This window comes from Monodon monoceros, unplaced genomic scaffold (genome assembly GCF_005190385.1).
Source record: "Monodon monoceros isolate NGI ecotype Baffin Bay Population unplaced genomic scaffold, NGI_Narwhal_1 Super_Scaffold_22, whole genome shotgun sequence".
Taxonomy (NCBI): domain Eukaryota; kingdom Metazoa; phylum Chordata; class Mammalia; order Artiodactyla; family Monodontidae; genus Monodon; species Monodon monoceros.
Genome location: NW_021703779.1, coordinates 90779052 through 90803755, shown reverse-complemented (window position 1 = coordinate 90803755; position 24704 = coordinate 90779052). Strand labels below are relative to the sequence as shown.

Here is a 24704-nt window from a genome sequence, read left to right as displayed (position 1 = left end):
ATGAAAAGGTCCAGCTCAAGTTAGAGAGTGGGCATGTGTAACGGGCCCAATCAGTTTGTGATCTCCTCCCGCAGAGTGGTCCAGATTCCTAGATCAGTGGAAATTCCGTGTCTCACAAATGAGTTTATGGACATATTAGGTAAATATAATGTAGATTGAGGAACTCAGAGCAGATACAGTGTAAGAAATCTGTGTTTCAACTGTAATGTGTTTTCTTTCAAACATGGGATTCCAAGGGGAGAATGTTTTCTAACAAGTGTATGCAACCTGTTGCAACACTTGTCATGAAACTGATATCTTATAAATAATTCATAATGCAGAGCAGGACTAAGATCCCTGCTGTGTGTTCCTCATTTGTGGCCCACAACTGAGACTCACAGCTTCTGTAAAGCCACTGAAAACAAAAATTAGGGCTGAACACATAATTTGGGGTCTGGTTAGACTACGGACCTTGGGTCTCCATCACAACATTATGGCAAATGGTTATTTTGCTCTGGCCCCCTAGCAATTTGCAGAATGCCAGCACATTTTAGCAATCCAGAACTAGAACTGACAAGATGACTCTAATTTCATCTTTACTTCATTAATATGAAAAGGCTTTGAAAAATAAATCTTTGGCTAATGAAAACACCATCTGTTGATGGCTTTTTGCCACTGTTTTCTTACATTACGAGACATAATTTGAGGGAAACACCGAACATTTACTTACTCACTTCCTATTCATTTACCAGGAATTAAAGCCTCCTCTCAAGCTGGAATTGATTCTCAATAATCAACATATGCAAAGGGAAGCCGAGAATTGAAGCAATTATGCAGTTGATTTCCTCACCCTTCCTTATCATGCTTAGCCCTGATGAATCATTTCAAACTAGAAATTCTGGGCCACTCTAGGTATGAATTTCATTGATTTGGCCAAGTAATTATCATGTCTATACGCAGACTAAGTAAACAAAAAGGATGTGTGTGTGTGTGCAAAATTTTATGTAAAACTAAACACGTCTCTTTGTTGTGTTGTTGTTGTGGTTGCTTGGTTGTGAAGAACCGGTTTGCTGTGTTCTTTTCTCATGCAGTCCACTTAGTGACTGAGCCAGGCTCCTTCTGCCCAAGCCTAGTTAGTGCAGCTTTCTCAGAACACTTGAACTGTGACAACGAGAGAACCCAAGTGGCAGGGGAGATTGGAATGGAGATATCTGCCGGGAGGAAACTGGACAGGAGGTTGGCAGGGAGAGCAGGATGAAGCTCCCATTTCCTGCTGCAGGAGGTTAGCTCTGGGCCCTCCTGTGCTTCCCTGTGTGAAGGTTAGAGAAGCCATTTCAGCTATGAAACTGTGAGACCCTCCACACCTCCAGGTGGCTACATTGTCAGAGCTCTCACAAAACTGTACATGTGTCTAAACAGCACAAAGTGAGGGGAAGATTTGGCTGATTTGCATAATTGAGATTTTAAAAGGCCCAAGTTAGCTAAATTGGCAGTCTACACTGATTCCATTTTTATCCAAGTTCCACTTCATTTGTGTCATATAGACTTGGCCTGTTTGTGTTCTGTTATACCCTCCCCAAAGAGGAAAATGTTTTGCTATTTCTGAGAAAGCTAGGCACAGGCTATTTTTCTTCCAGACAGCTTCCCATAAAAAGAAATGGCTTCACTAACACTCTCAAATAATTGCTGGGGTTTTTTTTTCCACTTCTTTAGACACAGGTTATTTCAGATAACTTTCTCATTGGCTCCCTGAAGAAAACTAGCTACATGTCCAAACACCAGCTCTTCACTGAAGCCAGAGAGTCCCCTTATGGCACACACTTGACTGTGTTCTTCATATGTCATGCTCCGGGAAGGCACATGCATTCACACATGTATGAGCACACTTACATACACCTACCTGACACAGCGAGTCTTGAAGCCTAAAAAGGGGTCAGAGCCTTTCTGTTTGTTCTATTGAAACATGTTTTATTGCCATTGAATGCCTATATTCTCTCTTACTTTCTACAAGGTACAAGGCGAACATTATCTAAAACTAGACAAGATCCCAACTGTTTTGATGTGGGAATTGAACCTTGAAGGTTTCGAAAAGAAGTGAAGAGAAGAAGGGCCAACCCACCCCAAACCCGAGCCTCCCCAATTGACAGAAGAAAACTTCATCTTTAAAAATACTCGGAGCCAGTGACCCCGTTACTATTCTTTAATAAGCTCTTTTTTGACATCTTGTCTATTCACTTATGTTCCCAGCTCTTCCAAAAGCCAGCAGCCAAAATCTTAGCACACTTTTGGGGTCACATTCTGCCTTCTTTTTTTAACTGCTTGTCTTAAAATACTTACTTTGCTTTTGCTTCAGTCTGTCACTTTATGTATCAATTACATATGGCCTTTCAACAGCAGAACACACCATCTGGTCCACAAACTGAAGCCCACACCCTTATGCCTGAGTTTATTCTTTCCCCAAACATTTATTCGCTGTTGTATAGACACGGGCTATGTCCCAGAATGAGATGCAGGTGACATACTGGAGGTATGAGGTCTACTCTACCTCAGGTTTGCTGGGGATCACCAGACTGGTCTTCAAGCCAGGTGAAACAGGTGGCCAGCCCTCCTCTTCTCAGAAGGTTCTGAAATCATCCAGCAAAGACACACCCTCTCCCAGTCCCCTTATCAGAAATGTTACACAAACAATCCCACATTCTTTTCTTTTCCCTCTGTTCAGTTGCATAGCATGGTTAAATCTCTAGCTTAAATGTATAAATTATTATTTGGACCTTTGAAAAGAAAACCTATACTAAAAACCTAAATCCAGTGTTCATTTTGATAATATTGAGCTGAAACCACTCTACTTTCCCGGAGGCCTCCATATTGTATTCCACTTGCACGATTCCTCTTCGGTTCCTGCCTCTCGTACACATCCTCCCCTTTCTCCTTCACTTGCCCTTCCTCTCTGTCTACCTTCTAGACCAGGAGTGTGCTGCAAGGCTCACTCCTCAGCCTTCATTCAGCTCCCTACTGCCTGGCTCTACCTCCACGCTAAAGACCCTCAAACCTATGTCTCTGGCCCTGATCCTTCGGCCACCACAAAGGCCTGGATTTCAACCCCTTCTGGAACACTTGCCCTTTCAGTTCTGAGAGTGCCCCATGCTCTATCTCCACCAGATATTTGAACAAACTATTTTCTCTGGACTAGAACACTCCCTGTCCCTGACCCCATCCCTGTCCCCCAACTAGGAGGGACACCTAAAGTCTCTAACGCCACCCAAAGTCTCTTCTGATGCCCCTCTTATGAGCTCTCTCTCTCTCTCTCTCTCACACACACACACACACACACACACACACACACACACACACGCCCCGTGCCTCCACTGCCACAGGACTCACCACACTGTCTTGTAACTGTGTCCTCACTCGTCTGCCTCTGCACCTCCACCAGGGTTGGGATGTGCTGTCTTTATCACTGGAACCGCAACCCCTTTTCTAGTGCTTGGTACCTTCAGACTCAAGTCTGAAGTCATCGCCCAAAACTGCTAGTCCCTTCTTAATTTCTCTATTTCTGTAACCGATACCACCATTCTTCAAGACATCTCATCCTCAAAAATCATTTTTTAATTCTTTCTCTCCATCATCTATAACCACTACAGTCGTTCTCCAAGTCCTGTCAATTCTTTCTTCACAGTCTCTCTCCAGTTGGCCCTCTTCTCCAATGAATTCATTTATGATTCCCTGCTTTTGAGCCCAATGACTTCCTTTCACTGACCCTTCCTCTGTGCTTCAGAGAACCCTGTGCAAACCTCTGCCATGGCATTTACCATACTGAATTCGAAGATGTTCTTACCTATCTCCCTTACTGAGCTTTGAGCTCAGTAAGGCGGGCACTGTGCCTTAGTTCCTGTGTCCCCAGCTCCTACTACAATGACTTGAACAATTTAAGTGTTTAATAAACAAAGTGCATGTTCATTAATTGTTTTTTAAATGAATGAATGGGCCCCTGGCCTAACACCCTGGGGCCACAGTTTAGCTTCTTGTCTGGTCCATCTTCAGGGGAGATAAAGAACAAGAGAGTACCTCATTATATCAACCCTTTATGAACTTGAGTGTCATTATCACATTTTCCCCTTTAAACCTCACTTCTTTGGGTTCAATAATTCTTGTTTCCTTAATCTTTCTTCACCTATATTATATTTCTGTAACATGTCCTCTTGCCCAATAATAACAGGATTTTCATCCACCCAAGAACAATCTCTGAGTCAATGTTTTGTAAGCTGTTCTCAGACTGATGATTGTTAGCTCTTTCAGATGTTGATGAGCAGGAGGCTTGGGACAAAAGAAATAAAAGAAAAACAGAAAGATAAGAACACAGGTAGTTGGAGTATCCACTAGCTAAACTTGCTCTCAAACCTAAGAAACAATAGAAAACATCTTCCAACACAGAGTCCCGTTAATACCATGTGAGAGTAGAGCCAGAGAATCAATATAATTATTGGAGGGGGGAAAGGGGGGTTTAAATGAGTCTCAGCACACAGTTCGAGTAGAAATGGAATAATATGCATTTTTTACCCTCTCACACACATACAAAACATGTACAGATTTATACATATTATAAGTAATGGGGAGCAAGTCTTGGACAATTAAGAGACCACAGAGAAGCAAGTTCTACAAGCAAGAATGATTTTACTATTGTTGAGCTGAAGGCTGGTTTTGCTGAAAAACCCCATGACAGATATTACACCCACCCCATGCACACATGTCCACCACCATACCTTAGAGAGTCCAAATCTAGACACAAATGCTTTGCTCTTATAATATTTAGCTACTGTGATTCAGTACCTAAGTGAGTGAAAGTGAGAAACAACTTTTTCTGTTCCCTCAGCTATGGTAACCCACCCTGGCCTCCACTGAAGATTTGTCTCATCATGAGGCTCATTTATTAGGGAGATCCCTAGTCTCAGGATAGGTTCTCCTAAAGTCCTAAATCTCCCTAGGGTGGCCACAGAAAACTTGCCCTACACTCATGACCCCCTCACACCCAAGTTATCCACAGATAAGCCCACAGAAGACTAACACAGGCACTCCTCCTCACACACAGTGACACACATTTATAGATACACATAGACACACACAGATTAAATTCTCAGCCGCTCACCCATGCAGAAATACACACACTCGTATATAATGGCACATACAGATGTATGCAAATATGCCCTCTCAACCCAGTCTCTCATAAAGATATTTCTCCTTCCCATATACTCATATTCATACTGGTTCAGAAACAGTCAAATGTCCATTGGTAGATAAGTTGAGAGGGTATCTGTTTTGGCAGACAGGAGTGGGTGAGTAGACAAACAACTGGGAGAAGGGTGGTGGCTGAGTGAGAATGGGTGGGTAGATGATAGAGTGACTGAGTAGGAAGAAGGACAAGTGACCAACTATGATAAGATTCTAGAATATCATATTTTCCAACCTGTTGACTCTCGTTGTGGTTTTCCTTTGAATATTCTCCAAGTCTCATATCTCCCTTCTCTTTGGCAATCTTTGGCTCTCTCTGTCTCAGTCTCTCTTTGTGTGTGTGGTGTGTGTATTTTACTTTCCCATAACAAAAAGCTTACTCTAATACCAGGTAATATTTTATAACAACAAGACCCCTGATAGGTAAATGTAACTACATTTAAGAATTATTTGTAGGACTTCCCTGGTGGTCCAGGGATTAAGAATCCGCCTGCCAATGCAGGGGACATGGGTTCAATCCCTGGTTGGGGAACTAAGATCCCACATGTCGCGGGGCAACCAAGCCCGAGCCACAACTACTGAGCCCATGTGCTCTAGAGCCTGCGCGCCACAACTAGAGAAGCCTACACACCACAATGAAGAGCCCACGCACCACAAGGAAGAGCCGGCACGCAGCAATGAAAGATCCTGCATGCCGCAGTGAGATCCCACGTGTCGCAACTAAGATCCAATGCAGCCAAAGAAAGAAAGAAAGAAAGATTTTAAAAAAAGAAACAGACATTTCCAATATCTTAAAAAAGAATTATTTGTAGTAATGAATTTGTGGAAATGTAATGAGATAAAGAAAATGTACTTGTTTATTTCTTTCAGGAAATTCCTCTATTCCCCCTGGTTTTCATCAGCTATATTTTTGGCAGGCTGTGGGCATGGAAATGTGAAGCCATCACTCTCAAAGAGAATTACAATAATCACATCTGATTTATACAGATGTCACCATGGGGTTAGGCAGTCGGAAAATCCAGCAATCAAAATGGATAGGCACCTAAAATTAAGGACATGTCGTACTTTTGCTAACACTGTGGTTTTGAACATTATCAGTAGTTCACAGGAGATTTTTCTCCCCAGACTTCTAAGGTATTCATAATGGTAAGACAGCTTTATATCTTATGAGTATGGAAACAAGCTATAGATGCTGGTATACTTACTGCAAATCCATTACAAAGATTTAATTCACTTGGATTTCTTGAGCATATACTATGTGTGCTAGACACTAAGGAAGACATTGGAGAAATAAAAGACACTGTGCCTGGCCCCCAAAGAATTTATGGTAAAACTGGGGTATGTTGGAGCGGCCTTGTGGGATTTTAATTGAGCACTAAAGAATAGGTAGGATTCCTAAGCAGGCCAAGAGAACAGTATGAGTGAAAGTTAAGAGTCAGGAAAGAGAGTAGTATGTTTAGCAGACAGTTAGGTTAGACTGGACAGGTGAAGGTAACATGTTTGAGAGTGGCAGGAAGAAAAGACAGCTGGGCAAGCATGAGAACCAAGTTGTACAGAACTTGGAATATTGAGTTGAGATCTGTCACCAATAGAGAGTCACCCAAATTTGACCTCTTTTATAAAGCCACATTTATTAATACAATAATATCAGTCTTTTCTAAGGGGAGGAAGTCATGTGACAATGAAAACTCTAAAATGTGAAGCACTAGAAACGCAACACAGATCATGAACTAAGATATATATTGGGAGTAGTAAATGAAAAGCGATAGAGAAAATAGTTACTCTGATAGGCCTTACAACTGTAATAACTGTCATAAACACAATTATTCTTTCAAATTGGAGAACCACTGATAGCCTTCTGAAGGATATTTAGGTAAACTGGACTATTAACTAAGGATAATAAACTATACTAAGTATCCCAAACCCTCTAGTCCATTTTGAGTACATGTTAAGATGACAGGCTGGCTTCTGGCTATTCTGACCTTTCATCTATAATGTAATGATCTGTTTATTCTTTACTGAACAAATAAATATTAGAGACCACTAATCCTAATCAGGGATTAGTAAAAAAAAAAAGTGTAGTTATAAATGCCAACAATGAATCTCCAGAACAAAAAAGTACAAACAAACACTGTATCAGTCACTGGCCAGAAAGTCAAACCCCTTTCCCTACTCCTGTAGGACTCCCGTGCTCCTCTCAGGGCCAGGGGGAGTATACTCAAGGCCATCTCCCCTATAGCTTCTGACAGCTGGCTTTCTCCTTTCTCCTTGGGGAAGAATCAAGCAGATTAAGGGGATAGTCCTAAATGCTTTCCTAAATTAAAATTAACTCAAAGAAGTGAGGATATGTGACACTAAAAGTCAGACTTCCTCTCTGCTTAATGCGGAGAACTAATATCCTTTTATACTTGGCACCAAACCAAAGTGACTCCTACCCCACTCCATCCCCCTCTCACACAAGCAGCACCTCCCTCTCCCCCCTCAAAGCCCAAGATGTTCCAGACAACATAACAAACCACACGGTTGGGAATGATTCATATGTTTCCACTCTCCGTCCAAAAATGAGCAAAGAAGTTTCCACTTAATTTATAATCTGAATTTTCTGCACATTTCCTAAAAACTTAAAGGGGAACGATTCAAAGCTTGGCCTCTCTTTCTCCAAAAATTACTGATTAGTTACAGAGTAAAGGATCTTTTGGTAAAATACTTTTGTGTTCCATCTATCCCTGGAGACAAGGACTATAGCTGCACGATGCCAAATATCTAATCAATCATCCAATGTTTTCACGTTTTCGGATGTTTTCAAAAAGCTGGTGCTCTGTAGATACAGGCTTATTCTATCCAGTCTTTTGTTATCTCAACAGTACATATGGATACAGATTTTTCTGTTTGGAATATTTCTCAAGGCCAATGACTTATTATAGTTCCAACACCTGCAAATATTTGGCAAGAGATTGTTCTACCTCTCCGTGTCCCCTACTCTTCCTGCACCCCGCCCCCAACTCTTGCCATTAAAAAACTCTAAGTTTATACTATGTCTTTTCCTTGACGCTGTTAACCGTTTATCTGTGACCCATGAAATGTGCAGTTGCTGGAGCATAAAAGTAAGTTTCAAATCACATTTCATAGGGAAAATTTAGGTCCAAAACAAAGTGACAGCAGGCTGCAATAGAAAGGTACTTAATTCAACTCAGCTCTAGAAGCTGAGTTCCAGTTCCAGTTCTGGGACTTTGACCAAATTGCTTAACCTCTCAGAGCCTCCATTTATACCACTTTAAGGCGTAGGGCTTCAACTAGACCAAGTCCAAGGCCTACCATCTTAGGAGTCTAAGAATTGCAGCCACTAGATGACATGATACTATACATAGAGAATCCTAAAGACTCTACCAGAAAACTACTAGAGCTAATCAATGAATTTGGTAAAGTAGCAGGATACAAAATTAATGCACAGAAATCTCTGGCATTCCTATACACTAATGGTGAAAAATCTGAAAGAGAAATTAAGGAAACACTCCCATTTTACGATTGCAACAAAAAGAATAAAATACCTAGGAATAAACCTACCTAAGGAGGTAAAACACCTGTACTCAGAAAACTATAAGACACTGATGTAAGAAATCAAAGATGACACAAACAGATGGAGAGATATGCCATGTTCTTGGATTGGAAGAATCAACATTGTGAAAATGACTATACTACCCAAAGCAATCTACAGATTTAATGCAATCCCTATCAAACTACCAATGGCATTATTCACAGAACTAGAACAAAAAATTTCACAATTTGTATGGATACACAAAAGACCCTGAATAGCCAAAGCGATCTTGAGAAAGAAAAATGGAGCTGGAGGAATCAGGCTCCTGGATTTCAGACTACACTACAAAGCTATAGTAATGAAGACAGTATGGTACTGGCACAAAAACAGAAATATAAATCAATGGAACAGGATAGAAAGCCCAGAGATAAACCCACACACCTAGGGTCAACTAATCTATAACAAAGGAGGCAAGGATATACAATGGAGAAAAGACAGGCTCTTCAATAAGTGGTGCTGGGAAAACTGGACAGCTACATGTAAAAGAATGAGATTAGAACACTCCTTAACACCATACACAAAAATAAACTCAAAATGGATTAGAGACCTAAATGTAAGGCCGGACACTATAAAACTCTTAGAGGAAAACATAGGCAGAACACTCTATGACATAAATCACAGCAAGGTCCTTTTTGACCCACCTCCTAGAGAAATGGAAATAAAAACAAAAACAAACAAATGGGACCTAATGAAACTTCAAAGCTTTTGCACAGCAAAGGAAACCATAAACAAGACCAAAAGACAACCCTCAGAATGGGAGAAAATATTTGCAGATGAAGCAACTGACAAAGGATTAATCTCCAAAATATATAAGCAGTTCATGCAGCTCAATATAAAAAAAACAAACTACCCAATCCAAAAATGGGCAGAGACCTAAGTAGACATTTCTCCAAAGAAGATATACAGATTGCCAACAAACACATGAAAGAATGCTCAACATCACTAATCGTTAGAGAAATGCAAATCAAAGCTACAATGAGGTATCACCTCACACCAGTCAGAATGGCCATCATCAAAAAATCTACAAACAAATGCTGGAGAGGTTGTGGAGAAAAGGGAACCCTCTTGCACTGTTGGTGGGAATGTAAATTGATACAGCAACTATGGAGAACAGTATGGAGGTTCCTTAGAAAACTACAAATAGAACTACCATACGACCCAGCAATCCCACTACTGGGCATATACCCTGAGAAAACCATCATTCAAAAAGAGTCATGTACCACAATGTTCATTGCAGCTCTATTTACAATAGCCAGGACATGGAAGCAACCTAAGTGTCCACTGACAGCTGAATACATAAAGAAGATGTGGCACATATATACAGTGGAATATTACTCAGCCATAAAAAGAGACGAAACTGAGTTGTTTGTAGTGAGATGGATGGACCTAGAGTCTGTCATACAGAGTGAAGTAAGTCAGAAAGAGAAAAATAAGTACTGTATGCTAACACATATATATGGAATCTAAAAAAAAATGGTTATGAAGAACATAGAGGCAGGACAGGAATCAAGATGCAGACGTAGAGAATGGACTTGAGGACACGGGGAGGGGGAAGGGTAAGCTGCGATGAAGCGAGAGAGTGGCATGGACATATATACACTACCAAATGTAAAATAGATAGCTAGTGGGAAGCAGCTGCATAGCACAGGGAGACCAGCTCGGTGCTTTGTGACCACCTAGAGGGGTGGGATAGGGAGGGTGGGAGGGAGACGCAAGAGGGATGAGATATGGGGATATATGTGTATGTATAGCTGATTCACTTTGTTAAAAAGCAGAAACTAACACACCATTGTACAACAATTATACTCCAACAAAGATGTTAAAGAAATAAATAAATAAAAATAAAAAATGGGAAAAAAAAAGAATTGCAGCCACTGAGATTGTTGCTCTGCAGTCTTGATGTGAATGAGAATATCACCCTTAGTGAAATCAACAAACATTAAAATTTGTACAAATTTATAAATATTAAATGTAAATAAAAAATCAAAAACAGCACAAACCATTGTCAATGTGACTCTCAATATTGTTTTCAATAAATTACAGAAGGGAAAATGTATCCTATTCTGAGTATTACTACCCTCACCAACATCATAATTTTTACATATGTTACGATGACTTTTCCATAGCATGGCAAGAGGAAGATCTCCTCTCTTTTATTGCCTTCCTTCCATCCCATCTGGGTCTTCCTTCCAGCTTGGCTTATATATCTAGGCCTGATTTTGGAGTGGTAATCTTATTATTCAGTTAAACATTTTATTTTTCTGGAATTTCTGTTAAGTAGCTTCTTAAGAGAAATCAAGCCACATCGCAGACAGGCAATGGGACTAAAACAATTTTGCTGGATCTGACATTTGTTAACATCAACGTGAGGTAGTAGTGCTTTAAAAAAATAGGCACTTAGACTTGCATATAAATACTATGCTGGCACAACAACTTCAGAAAACTCTGGCCACCGAACAGGAACTTCCCAGGCAGAGACTGCAAACAAGCACTTCAAAACGAACACTGGCACAAAATATGATACTGGATTAAATATTTATTGCCTTTAGTTTAAATTTTTAGTTCAGGTATTTGATTATCCCTCCTAACTTCGTGGTACACCGAAGTCCCTTTTTTGGCTGTTTGTTTTGTTTTGCTCTGTTTTTTAAGGCAGGTTTAGAATTAGCCCCCTCTTAAGGGCTTGGTGGCAACTGGTAGTGGCCAGTACCAAAACTTTGCTTATTTAGTGTACTGAGTGTGCAAACACATACACTACTGTCCTCCACAAAAACCTCTCACCTACATAGATACACTCAGACACCTCCACCCACACATACCGGAGACACACCCAACCTTCCCATAGCTATACGCATATATATGCAAATCAGCACATATGCTAATTGTAATACACCTACACGGGTACTCACATACTTAAAAGAAGAGGTAGAAAGATCATGGCAAAGATATATAGGGTACAATATATCACTGTCAGAGGAGAGAGGCTGCTGTTTCTCTGGCCGTACTATTAGTATGAGCCATAGGCTAATTCCCCCAGAACTGGCCAGAGGTGAATGAACGCAAGCAGGTTTGTGCAACAGATGAAACAGGTTCCAGTGAGAGCCTGCAGGCGAGGAGGCTATTTGTCACGAGAAGAGTTTGGAGTTAATTCACTTGTCATATAGAAAAAGTGACCTGGTTTATTAGGGAACTTGCTAACTGTATAACCGTGTATAAAGAGACAAAGTCGTGTAAGGGGTATCTCCCAGATCCCTTACCTTGAGCTTCTCAAACCGATCATTCAGGGACGCGACCTGATGGTCTCGGTGACGCCCCACCAGTTTGCATAAGGCACAGATCAATTGGTCATCAGATACACAATACATGTTCACTTTCTCATTCTCATGGTCCAGGCAGGTGATCCCTCGAAGATGTGTGTCCGGCACTGGTTCCACCAGGCGGTGGCTGGTGAAAGGTTTCTTATTGGGGTGCGTGGCCCGCAGGCAACGGTCACAGTAGGAGACCTCGCAGGTGATGCATGTTTTCACTGCATCCCTTGGCGGGTCCTGCTCACAAAACTGGCAAGCAATTCGCTCACTAGACATGGCGCTGCTGGGCCTGTAAGTCCTCTCCCGGCGGCTCTCACTTGGGGAATTGGGTCCACTGACGGAAGCCTTCTGGAAGCGGTCAATAATGTTCTGCAGAGTCACATTCCTCTTGAGGCCGTCCAGGCCCCGGTGGTTCAGTGAGATAACATACCTGCACGTAGGACACTGGAAAGCAGTAATGGGTTCAACGGATTCACCAGAGCTGCAGCTCGAGACCAAGATGCGATGGGCACAGCTGAAGCAGAGGCTGTGAGCACAAGGGAGCAGAAGGGGGTCTTCAAACAACTCTAGGCAGATTGGACAGGTCAATTCAGACTCCAGTGTTTCCATCTTTAGTGAAAATAATCCTGCTGAGGCATTAAGAACCGCAGAGGCTGGGCTTTCACCTGCAAGGAACACGAAGCAAGAGTCATTAAGCATTTCCAAAGGAAACATGGATGTAGCATAATTACACACTAACCAATGGAGGTTTTACAGGCTGGATTCCCCAGGGATGCTGGAGCAATAGGAAAGTGAGCTGGGAATTAATCAAAAAGCCATTCTCCCCCTTTAAACCTTGTTTTTGACAAATGCCTGGGTTTATTTTCCTGCACTAATAAACAGAAACTAGAGGCCATCTCTGAATCCCGGTTTACTGACTCACATTCCTGTTCCAACTCACCACACTGGTGCGGATCAGTCTCTCACACACCCTCTCCACTGACATCTCTTGTCCTGGACTATGATGCACCTGAGGCCCTGCCAAATTCTCAGTCTCCATTCTCCGATATTGTTCTCTATTTTACTTCCAGTTAAAATACAGAGGCTGCTCCTATTTCACATCTAGTGGAAGGAAAACAAGGCCATATTTGAAACTAACTCTCTAGTTCTTGAAATGATCCCATTCTCAGAGCCTGCATAAAAAGAGAAGAGAGAGCTTTAGAAAAATGTAGTTCTCAGCACAGGATAACAAGTCCTTCAGATGTGTGAACTTGAATTACTTCCTGTTACCACACATGGAAATTTCTGTTCCATCCTATTTCTAGTAAACTGAGTTACTAGAGACAAATAGGAAAAATATTAAAATATAAAAAGTATAAAATATATTTTGTTGGTTTAAAGTGTTAATCTTATTTATAGGAAAGAGAAAGGCATCTTTTGCTTTTGAATAACTTTTGTTCATCATCTCACTATCACCGGAGACTCTCATCAGGGCTTGAAAGTTTGATTCCGCCACTGGTATTTGTTCAGGTTTTGTCATCTGTCAGAGACATCTGCATAGCCCTCTCACAGGAAACTTAAATACGGAGTACAATTATACATTGTGCATAAGTACAATCGATGTATCCCTAAAAGCTGTTTCTAAATCAAACCTTTTAAGTGCACTGAACTAACTAGCTGTTTAATGGAAATCTATAGGAAATTGGACTGTAAAAGTGAAGAATCTTTTTGTAAAACGGTCACTCTCAGTTGGTTTGATAAGTTTAGATGTTTGTATAACCACTTTTTTTAAAAGTGAGGTGTGTGGTATTCTTATTTTACAATTTACAAGAGCTTGGAAATTGTTGGCTAGTATTTTGTAGCTTATAACATCTATCAGCATTCACCTATAGAGATGAAAAAGTAAAACAATTAAAATGTACATATATCATAGAATCTTAGAATTGGAAGAGACTTTAGAGATGATAGATTCCAACTTCCACTCAAGACAGGAATATTGCCTTTGGTAGTTCCATTGGTCAAATTCAACATGTCCATAAATGAACTTGCTATTCTTCCCTGCCCCCCAAAACAAAACACCTGCTCCTCTTCCAATTTTCCCTATCTGTTGAATGTCACCATCCAAGCCTAGAAACCTAGGAGTTCTCTCACTGAACATGTTTATCACTTCAACCACTTGGTGGCTTCCAGAACATTCTGTTTTATTTCATTTACACATCTGTGTCTCCAGCTAACCCTCCTTGCTCCTTGAGGGCATCAACTATTTCATATTTTTATTCATAGTACAGTGCCTCACACTCACAGAGTATTTAAAAATTGTTAAATGAAGGATCCCTTCAAGTAGAGGAAGTTAAAGAAGGGGCCTAGCATTTATTGAGTACCTCCTGTATTCTGAGTGCCATGTTAAGAACTTTACACACAATATTTCATTAAATTCTATCAGGAAGGCTGTACGGAAGGTACTAATACTATACGCATATTATGGTTGGGAAACTGGGGCTCAGTGTTATTAAGTAAATGAACCAGGAACACACACACCCAGAGCACTGGGGCAGTCTAATGCCAAGGCCTGTGCTCTTTCCCACACACCTTTATTTCAATCATCTCACCTCCTTCACTTGACAAATATCTTGACTATTTACAAGAGGGCTTATAGACACCATGTTTACACTTCTATTTGTGTCTCTCTGTGTCCCTCTGAGTTTCTCTGAATCTGCCTCTCACTCCTAGTCCCTTTCAGAATCATACCTCTTTCTTCTAGGCCCATCTCCACCTTACTCTGCATTTCTATTACTGCCTCTTCCAGAACTGCAGGTCTGCATTCCTCAGTGTCTGTGTTGGAAGCTACCTGGGAGAATCGAGTAAGGCCTCCTGCCAAAATTATAGTTGGTCAAGATGCATTGCTGATAGACCTGCCTCTGTGTTGTAACCTTTACAAAAACAATTAGAGTACCACAACTCTTCTAAATCTTAGGATCATGCCATATTAATTCTTCTGTACAGAGGAAAAGCTCTGCGAATTTTCCTGCAGTCCTAAAAGTTGTTCCTGACTACATGAGACACTTGAACCTCACTATGAAACTAAGCTTAGGAAAGCATGCTATGGGTCAGGATTGCCTTGGATAAGGTCAAAATAGGATTTTTAACCAGGGATTCCTGAAACTTCTAGAAATGTTTAAAGGATGCTGTATGTATATCATATATACACTTTCACGGGGAGAAGGTTGTCCATAGCATTCAAAATGTTCTCAAAAGAGTCCTTGGCAGAAAAAAAGCCAAACATCAGTGCTTTAAAATAACTACCTTAACTGATTTCGGCTGTATAGAGAATAATATAAGATGGTTACACTCTGTTCCTTATGGTAAGTAACTTTTTCTATTATACTGTTTCTATTCTGTTTTATTTTACAATTTCAGGGAACTGAGTATTTTTGCAACTTCTCCAAACATCTGTTCATCTCATCTCTCATTTATGAGGCCACCTTGTTCTGGTCACTCCTAATATTTCAGCATCCTTTCAACCTATCTCCCATTTTCCCTACCTCCCTGATTACCTAAGCACATTTCCCCTTTAAATTTATTGTGCTTTTGCCATGTGCCAGGCACAACAACCCTCTAAAAGGCAGGTACTATTTTACAACAACAAAAAAGGTAATGTGTCCAGGGTCACACTTGTTTGCAAGTAGCAAAGTTAAGATTCAAAACCAGATAAAACTGAGAGTCCAAAAATAAACTCATATATTTATGGTCAACTGACTTTTGATAAGGGTTCCAAAACCATTCAACAGGGAAATAATAATCTTTTTGACAAGTGGTTCTGGGATAACCGGATGCCCACATGCAAAAGGATGAAGTTACAGCCCTACCTCACACTATACATAAAAATTTACTCAAAATGGATCCACAATCTAAATGTAAGCACAGAAACTATAAAACTCTTAGAAGGAAACATAAGTGTAAATCTTCATGAACTTAGGTTAAGCAAGGGTTTCTTAGATGACACCAAATGCACAAGTAACTGAAGAAAAAAATAAATTGGACTTCATCAAAATTTAAAACTTCTGTACTATAAATGACACCATCAAAAAAGTGAAAAGACAACTCACAGAATAGGAAAACTATTTGCAGATCATACATGTGATACAGGTCAAGTATCTAGAAATACACAGAACTCTTACAGCTCAACAATAAAAAGGCAAAAAAATATTTTAAATGGCAAAGGATCTGAATAGACATTTCTCCAAAGAAGATATGCAAATGATCAGTAAGCATATGAAAATGTACTCAACATCATTAGCCATTAGGGAAATACAAATCAAAACCACATTGAGATACCACTTTACACTCACTAGGATACCTATAATATTACTTCACACACACTAGGATGGCCATAATTTAAAAACATAGCAAATGTCAGCCAGGATATAGAGAAATTGGGACCCTCATACATTGCGGGTGGGAATGTAAAATGATGCAGCTGCTTTGGGAAATAGTTTGGCAGTTCCTCAAAATGTTAAATGTAGAGTTACCATATGATCCAGAAGAACTGAAGATATGCTCACTCAAAAACTTGTACACAAATGTTCATAGCAGCAGTATTCACAATAACCAAATGGTGGAAACAATCCAAATGTCCCTCAACTTATGAACAGATAAACAAATGTGGTATGTCCATACAACAGAATATAATTTAGCAAGAAAAAGGAATGAGGTACTGATACATGCTACGACATGGATAATCTTTGAAAACATTATGCTAAGTAAAAGAAGCTAGTCACAAAAGGTCACAGATTATATGATTCCCTTTATAGGAAATGCCCAGAATAGGCAAACCCATAAGAACAGAAAGTAGATTAGTGTTTGTCAGGGGCCTGGGTCGGGGGGCATGGGGGTAGAGGGAATGGAGAGTGGCTGCTAATGGTATGGGTTTTCTCTTGACGATGATGAAAATGTCTAGGATTTAGCAGTGATGATTGCACAGCTTTGTGAATATACTAAAAACCACTGAATTGTACACTTTAAAATGGTGAATATTATGGTATATGGATTTTACCTTAATTTTTAAAACAGATTCAAACCCACAACCCAGAGTGTGAACAAACACCTAACCACTATTCCATACTGTCAACTGTGTAATTATGTACTATTTCTAAACTCTACTGAATTGCTTACTCCTTTCAATTGCTCTTCTAGGTTAGTGATTCCCTGTCTAGGTTTTGCAATACCTGGGATATCTCTAATGATCAATGGGTGTCAGAAAATTATCAGCTCCCAATTTTTTAATTCATTTAAAAATGATAAGACTCCTAAAAAATATTTGACTCCTAGATCACAAAATACCTTTAGGAAGTACAGGAGGAAGTGGTATGACAAAAAATAAAACAATGGCAGTGCTGCAACTTCAAAAAGCTTGTGAATCATTAATCTATGCAGAATTAGAGAATATACTAAGGATAAAGACAGGATGTAAACCTGGTAGAGTGTCACTGAATGACAGGTAATCATGAAGCTTTTGCCAGAAAACACAATGGTTTGTCATAAAAATGCACTGATGAAATGCCTAGGCGGGCAGACCAAATGCCCACATCCACATCCACTGATTTGTCCCCTTCCATATCATTTAGTTACTGCTGTGTAGTCAAATAAGGATGCTTATGTATTTGCCCTTGTTCTAGTATAAAATTGTTTCTGTATGGCTTATCATCACCCTGCACCCCCCTTCAGGCTGAGACTCCTGAAAAAAAAGTTGATGAGAATAAACTTTAAGAAGGTATCATAAGACTGTGTGAGTAGATAGAAATACAAAGGAGGAGTTTTCAATGCAGACGATTAGAATAAAAATAATACATTCTGCACTTACAAAATGAAAGATTGATTTCAGCGTTGCCCTTCAAATCCAATATTCGGTTAACTCTGATCAGAGAGAGAAGTCATGATCTGCACTTGGCAGAATGCTATTATTTCAAGTGTTATTTGAACATAATTAAATGCCTACTTATTTCAACAGCTTATATTCCATCTAGTGTTCATCTTCCAGATCCACGGAACACGGGTCTGGGCTCTCATTACCTCCCTGAGGAGCCACAGTCTCCCTTTCTTCACAGAAAGACCATGAGTGTAAAACCCAACCTGACCCCTGGGCTGTACAATGAGGATTGAGCTGGCTTGTAGGATTTACATTCTTCAGGATATTAACAGTAATGTCCCATGAGCTCTTCCTAAAAACACCAGAAACTGTCTCTCTGCCTTGGAGGATGAGCAAATGAGTCCTGGCTTAGTCTGATGTTCCCTTAACTGTAAAATGTCATTCAAGTTGGACTAGAATCACCAGACAATCTTTAACATGTGCTCCAGCTCTGACATCCTATTATTACAGAGCTCTTGCTATCTGTTACCACATAGGAAAGACACCTTGGATTACTGAAAACCAGCTCCTCAAGACAAAAGTCTTATTTATTAGTGTGACTAGAAAGGCTGACAGGGCTTCCCTGGTGGCGCAGTGGTTGAGAGTCCGCCTGCCGATGCAGGGGACATGGGTTTGTGCCCCGGTCTGGGAAGATCCCACGTGCCGCGGAGTGGCTGGGCCCCTGAGCCTATGCATCCGGAGCCTGTGCTCCGCAACGGGAGAGGCCACAACAGTGAGAGGCCCACATACCAAAAAATAAAAATAAAAATAAAAGAAAAGAAAGGCTGACAAGAGATGGGCATCATCATGAAAGGAACTGGAAATAAACAAAATGCATTACTTACCCTTGGCTAAGCCAAGGTGCCCAAGGACAGTGGCTGGTTTTGCCTGTTGTACTTCAAAGAAGATATAATGGGTGTTCCAGGGGACAACTAAAGGTGAGGAGAGTCCCATGGGAGTACAAACTAATGACAACACCTTTTGGAAGAAAAGGAAGACAACCAAATCCTAGAATACTATTAGTAGGAAAAGACCTCTTTAATTTCAGAAATGATCATTTGGGAACATAAAAGGCAACCAATGCATAGAATTCTCACCCTAAAAAGATGGACTGAAAATAGAAACCCAGAAAAAAGAGGCAGGTGGTCAGTAAGCATAATTAATAATAACAGTCACCTTACATTTGTGTACCAGTTTTACACTTTTCAAATGGTTCCAAAGCCACTATCTCATTTGATCCTCACAACAGAGCCTGGTTGTCGTCCTAGCTCTAAACTGAATTAGCTGAGTGATCCCAGGTAAGACATTTAAACTGTTTGGGCCACAGTCTCCTCATCTGTCAAATGAAAAATACCTGCCCTACCCATCTCACAGGCTCTTGTGAGGATCAGATGAGAATAAAATAAAATTATTAACTTGCTTTAAAAATACAGATATTCTCAACACACATTCACAGATGACAGATACAGAGCAAGTTATTAAGGAAATAGCACATGTTTGGAAATTCACCCCAAATGCATGGTTGACATAATGGAGGACAATTACACTCCCCCACAAGTTTTCTGGAGGGCCATGAGTCTTCTTGTGGTATTTATTATGCTCATATGTCTCCCCTGTTAGACTGGAGTCCCCCGCAAAGGGAAGAACTGTCTCTCTTCTTTTTTCTTAAGCTTTTATCACACACAGGGTGAGCTCAGGACTGGAGGTTGATTACCGACTGACAGCACCAGAGCCAGTTCCTGTCTAATAGGTTATTAAAGCCTACTTAATATTTTACAGTACATGGATTTAATGATTTTTTTAATGACTTGAGACTTATACTTTTTTTTAAAGATGGTTTTGATGTGAACCATTTTTAAAGTCTTTATTGAATTTGTTGCAATGTTGCTTCTGTTCCATGTCTTGGCCTTTTGGCCCCAAGGCATGTGGGATCCCAGCTCCCCCACCAGGGATCCAACCCATACCCCCTGCATTGGAAGGCGAAGTCTCAACCAGGCAAGTTCCTTAATGATCTTTTTTTTTTTTAATAATTAGCTCCTAAATCCAGCCATTGGCTATTTTATACAATATAGTCATCATAAACATTAAAAGGAATATCACAATAGCAGAACTAAAAGTCCTAGATCTGCTACAAACACAATAGATTAATCTAAGTAACCAAGAAACAGATTTACCAAGGTAACACATGATAATTGTCACAAATCATTAAGTATAATTCATAACACCTTTATCTTAATGCCAATTACACTAGCAGTTTCCAGATTGGAGAACAAACTTAATTTACCTACTGCTACCAGCACAGCTTTCCATCTATTCTAGGACTGCTTTTCCCAATCTGTTACCCAATAAAATATTTGTAAATTTTTTAATGTTCAGTGCACCCCCCATATGGGCAGTCATCTCTACTTCTACAGAATAAAATTGGCAGTATATGTATGTAGGGCATGCTGTTGAGTGTTAGGCTGAGAGGACCCCAAGTTCAGGTCAGAGACAAGGGACAGAGAACAGAAGCCTATTTGAAATCAAGCTTCTACTCCCCTGGGAACCACATGGATCTTAGCAACACTGAACAAAGGGCTATAGACAAAGCGATGGAGGATTCTGGACTGTAAACCATTTTTCTATCTCTGGGCTGTATACATTCAGACATGTCACTGTCCTGCATTAGCACTGTCTACCATGCCCATACATTATACCCCTAACTGGGAAAACTGTAAATACCGGGATTTTCTGTTTCAGGAGGATTTTAGGTTATATAATGAATTTGTTATCAGATCTTCTGGTCTCTGTAAGAGGAAGATTCAGAGACTGGGGATGCTGTTCATCAACTAGAGGAGTCTGACCTGCAGGAAAGAGTCTGAGACAAAGCCCAAGGTCAGGCAGTCAGAGCTCTGCAGGGAGAAAAGAACCCAAGTAGAACAAGTCTTCCTAAGGATACTTTGCTAACCCACTTAGGCAGAACCAACACCCTTATTATGTATTCAGTTGAACCCAACACAGAGAAGGGAGTAGTGGATGTTGGCACATTACTCAAAATCCCTCCACCACCCATACTTTAACCATCTAGTAGTCTTAGCAGCTTACAGGATTTCTAAGGGCAATGCAGGAGCTGGGAGATTGTCAAAAAGAATATGTCTGGCTGTGATCATGGAGAAGGGGAAGGTGGAAAAAGAGAAACTGTAGAAAGAGCCACAAACCTCCAGTGCCCACAGAAGACCCTTAGCAGAGTTTTAATTCATGAAAATGGAGACAGAAACATATATTGATCCTTGGAAGAGAGGGGAAATAAAAAGAGGGCTAGCAGCGCGTACAGAGGGGATCATTGGAGTTGGAACTTCTTGTCTCAACACCACTCATCTGGTCTTCTCACATGTTAGCATGATCCAACACACTGGTTGAGAAACACTTTTCTAGTCTATTTTTCACACTGCTCAGTGATGAACACAATGTTTGTTGAGAGACCTGAAATACAGACATTAGCACACCACCACCTTGGTACCCAAATTTCATTCATCAAAAAGTGAACAACTGTGAACTCGCCTGAACTGTCGTATATCCGGTATCAACATGTTACATGTCATATCTTGGTGATGCAATGCTCTAAGTCAAGGCACTCAGCCTAAGTAAGGAGGTGCTTCACAAACACAGTACCACATGTTCCCCTTTTGCACAGAAGAGAAGACCACAAACTTAATGCTAACTGGAAATGGAACACCCCCTGGCCTCCACTAGCAGCAGAGGACCATGGCCTAACAGCTAGGGACTTACCAAGACCCATAGAGACTGAATGACACACACACACAAGGCCAAGCAGGTACCTCTGAGAACAGCCATTTGAGACACATTCTGTGCCTCCGCCCTGTCTTCACCTCCTTTTTAGGGTTGTCTGTCCCTGTTGGGAAAGAGAGAACCTGAGTACTAAGGGACAGAGTTAAGGGAGGACATTCTCTCCTCTTCACCAAGTAGCAAAGACATACTCCTTCTGCAGTTTCCTTCTCAACTGTCATGGTGTCAGCAGATTTCATGGGAGGAGGGATGAGGGAATGGACAGGCTCACTACCCACAGCAATTTTTGGACGCTATTATGAGACTCCACTGGCACTGCTTTAGGATATACAAGTTTGAGCAAGTTGCCCTGCACTTAGAGGAGGGATTAACTAAACCAATTTCACCTAAATCAGTTTGCACTGTTCAGATGATATGTTCATGAAGCAAGCAAGTCATTCTGATTTGCGGCAGTACTTCCCTGGGGGGTGGCCTTGCAAGGTACAACATGCTAGATGAGGAGTCTAGTAGTCATGAAAGTAAATGGGAGGGAAACAATTGCTCCTTCATGTCCCTATAGCCTCTACCCCTGCCCTGCACAGCCCCTCCCTGGCCTAATCCCGGAGCTGCAAGTAAGGAGGTAGGCCTTAAACAAGCAGGAGGCCAAGATACAAGGCCAAGGCTGCGGCCTTAGACCAGTCAACAGAGGATTCTGCACGCTGTAGGTGCTTTTAATAAATATTGTTGACTCACCACTGCTAGATGCTAATCATGCTCAGATAGCCATGACTAAAATTATTTATGCCACTTTTCAGTAGAAATTAACTACCTGACCCCATACGGGCTAAAAATTAGTGAGGTTATGTTTTCAAATGAGTCTGACTCAGATTGTTAGGTTGGAGTACATTAGATATGATTCAAGCCTTAGTGTAAAATAATCACCAATTACTCTGTATGCCTACTTTTATGTATGTTTTCATTCAGTTGCATGTGCACGAGAGGAAAAAAAAAAGAAACAGACTTAGGACCAAAGTAGAGTGATATATTTGGCTCCCAAGGGGATTAATAATGGCAAGTGAGGGTTCCCAATAAACTAGGGTTGCTATTTACACCCAATCTATTACCCCAATAAAAGGTAAATGAAGAACTTTCTTCAAAAAGTATAGTGCTGAGAGTTTATAGAACCCTTTCATCTTCAAAGGGCCATGCCAAGACTCACAATAGCCAGTACAAAATACGATGCCTTTCATACAAGTGAAAGGTTATAGGAATGTCCTAAGGCCACAAAGCCAATGCAACATCAGATTTGGGAATGAACTCTCTGATCTTCTTGGCTCCTAGACTTTTATTTCAAGCACATAAATCAAGTTGTGAGGAACAATCAGGAGAAATCTAATTTACATTATATATCTGCATTAAGTTAATTGATTGGGCAGGAATATAGAAAAATAGCAAAGACTCTTCCCCACCGCCCCCCCAAGGCAGTGATCAGTGGAGAGAAGTGAAAAGGGGCATGTGAGGGTTAGGGGTAGCCAGCCCGGGTAGAGTACGGAGGGAGTCTCCCTATTCAGCATTTCCCTTCTTTTGGAACACTGCCAGAGAACTGATTAGAGTACTGGGAGGGAACAGAATGGGGTTAAAGGTAGACCTCTTGGCCCAATTTGAGAATCTGAAGAATCAACTCACACACAGTAGTACTTGTCTATTTACATAGCCTCTAATATATTCCTTTATAAGGGCTCCTCTTCACAAACAACCATCACCATCCACCGTCCCCACACTCAGAAACCCTCAAAAAGGCAAAGTGGTTCACAAGCCAGAGGCTGCATGGCTGGGAGGCTGGGAGTGCACAGATTGATGGGGAGGAGTCCAGGGGACGGGTGGTTGGTGGGAGATTCGGGTGGGCAGGTAGATGTGTGACGACCACGTAGGAAGAAGGCGAGTGAGCGTGAAGGCGGGTAGGGGAGTGTGGAAGAGAGAAAGTGAAGAACCTAAGGACCCCAGGATCCCAATTTCCTGCTCCGAGAAGAAACACCTCCAAGAAATGCGCTGCATACGAAATGCTAAGTAACCTAATCCTTATCACCGAAAATGTTTCTGTAAATCTACTCCGCCGTTATTTACTTAATTCTTAACGAGCCAGGAATGGAAAAACCCCACCTCTCCCGGGTTCAGTCGCAGCCTGTCCTGGGCACCTATAAGTTTTCCCTCTCCCCCACTGAGCTGCTTTCACAGCTAGGCCAGAAATAAGGAACCACCCAGACGGAGACTCGAGGATCGCTCCCCCGGCAGCAAAGGGATTAAGTTTCGCCGGGCCTTCCTGCGGGCAGGCTGTCCGCAGCAACCGGCTGCCGCAGCAGCCACCGCCGGGCGGCCGAGGGGCGCCGCCCGGGCCGAGGAGGCTGCCGGCCGCGGGAGCGTGGGAAGGCGGCGGTGCCCTTTCCCAGACTAGCACCCAGGCTCCAGGAGAGCCGCTCGAGGGGCCGCACCCGGCCCCACCGGGCTGCGCGGGAGGCCGCGGACCCGCCCCCGCCCCGCATCGCGGAGTGCAAACTCCGTCCCAGGAAGGCAGCGACTGGTGCCCGGGCCCCAGCGGCGCAACGGGAAGCCAGGGCCGGGCCGGGGCGCCCTCCGTCGCCGCCGCCACCTCGAGCCTCGCGGGCCCCGTCATCACGCCCCGCCGAGCCCCGGAGCAGCCTTCTGCCCGCCCCGGGCCCCGGCCGCACCTGAGACGCGGCCCGAGCCGGGGCCGAGCCCTGCGCCTACGGTGGCGCTCGGCCCCCGGGGCCGCGGCGAGGGGGCGCGTTTTACCCAGAGCATTCCCGGCTGCCGGCCATGTCCTCGGCGCGCCCGAGGGCGCCGGGTGCTCGCCTGCCTCCTGCGCGAACTGGCTCGGGCTCCGGCGCGAGCTCCCCGGCCGCCGCCGCCGCCGCCGCCGCTGCCGCCGTTG

The 24704-nt window shown here is 42.0% G+C and overlaps 1 protein-coding gene across 2 annotated transcripts in view; it reads right to left on the bottom strand.

The window, feature by feature from the left end:
- The window catches only part of MID2 (midline 2), a 97424-nt gene that overhangs the window by 71635 nt on the left and 1085 nt on the right, over positions 1-24704 (bottom strand). For both annotated transcript variants that reach the window (XM_029239937.1, XM_029239938.1), the window contains exon 2: positions 12055-12770. In XM_029239937.1, the coding sequence (XP_029095770.1) occupies positions 12055-12714 (660 nt within the window). In that variant the 5' untranslated portion in view covers positions 12715-12770. The remainder of the gene's footprint in view (positions 1-12054; positions 12771-24704) is intronic.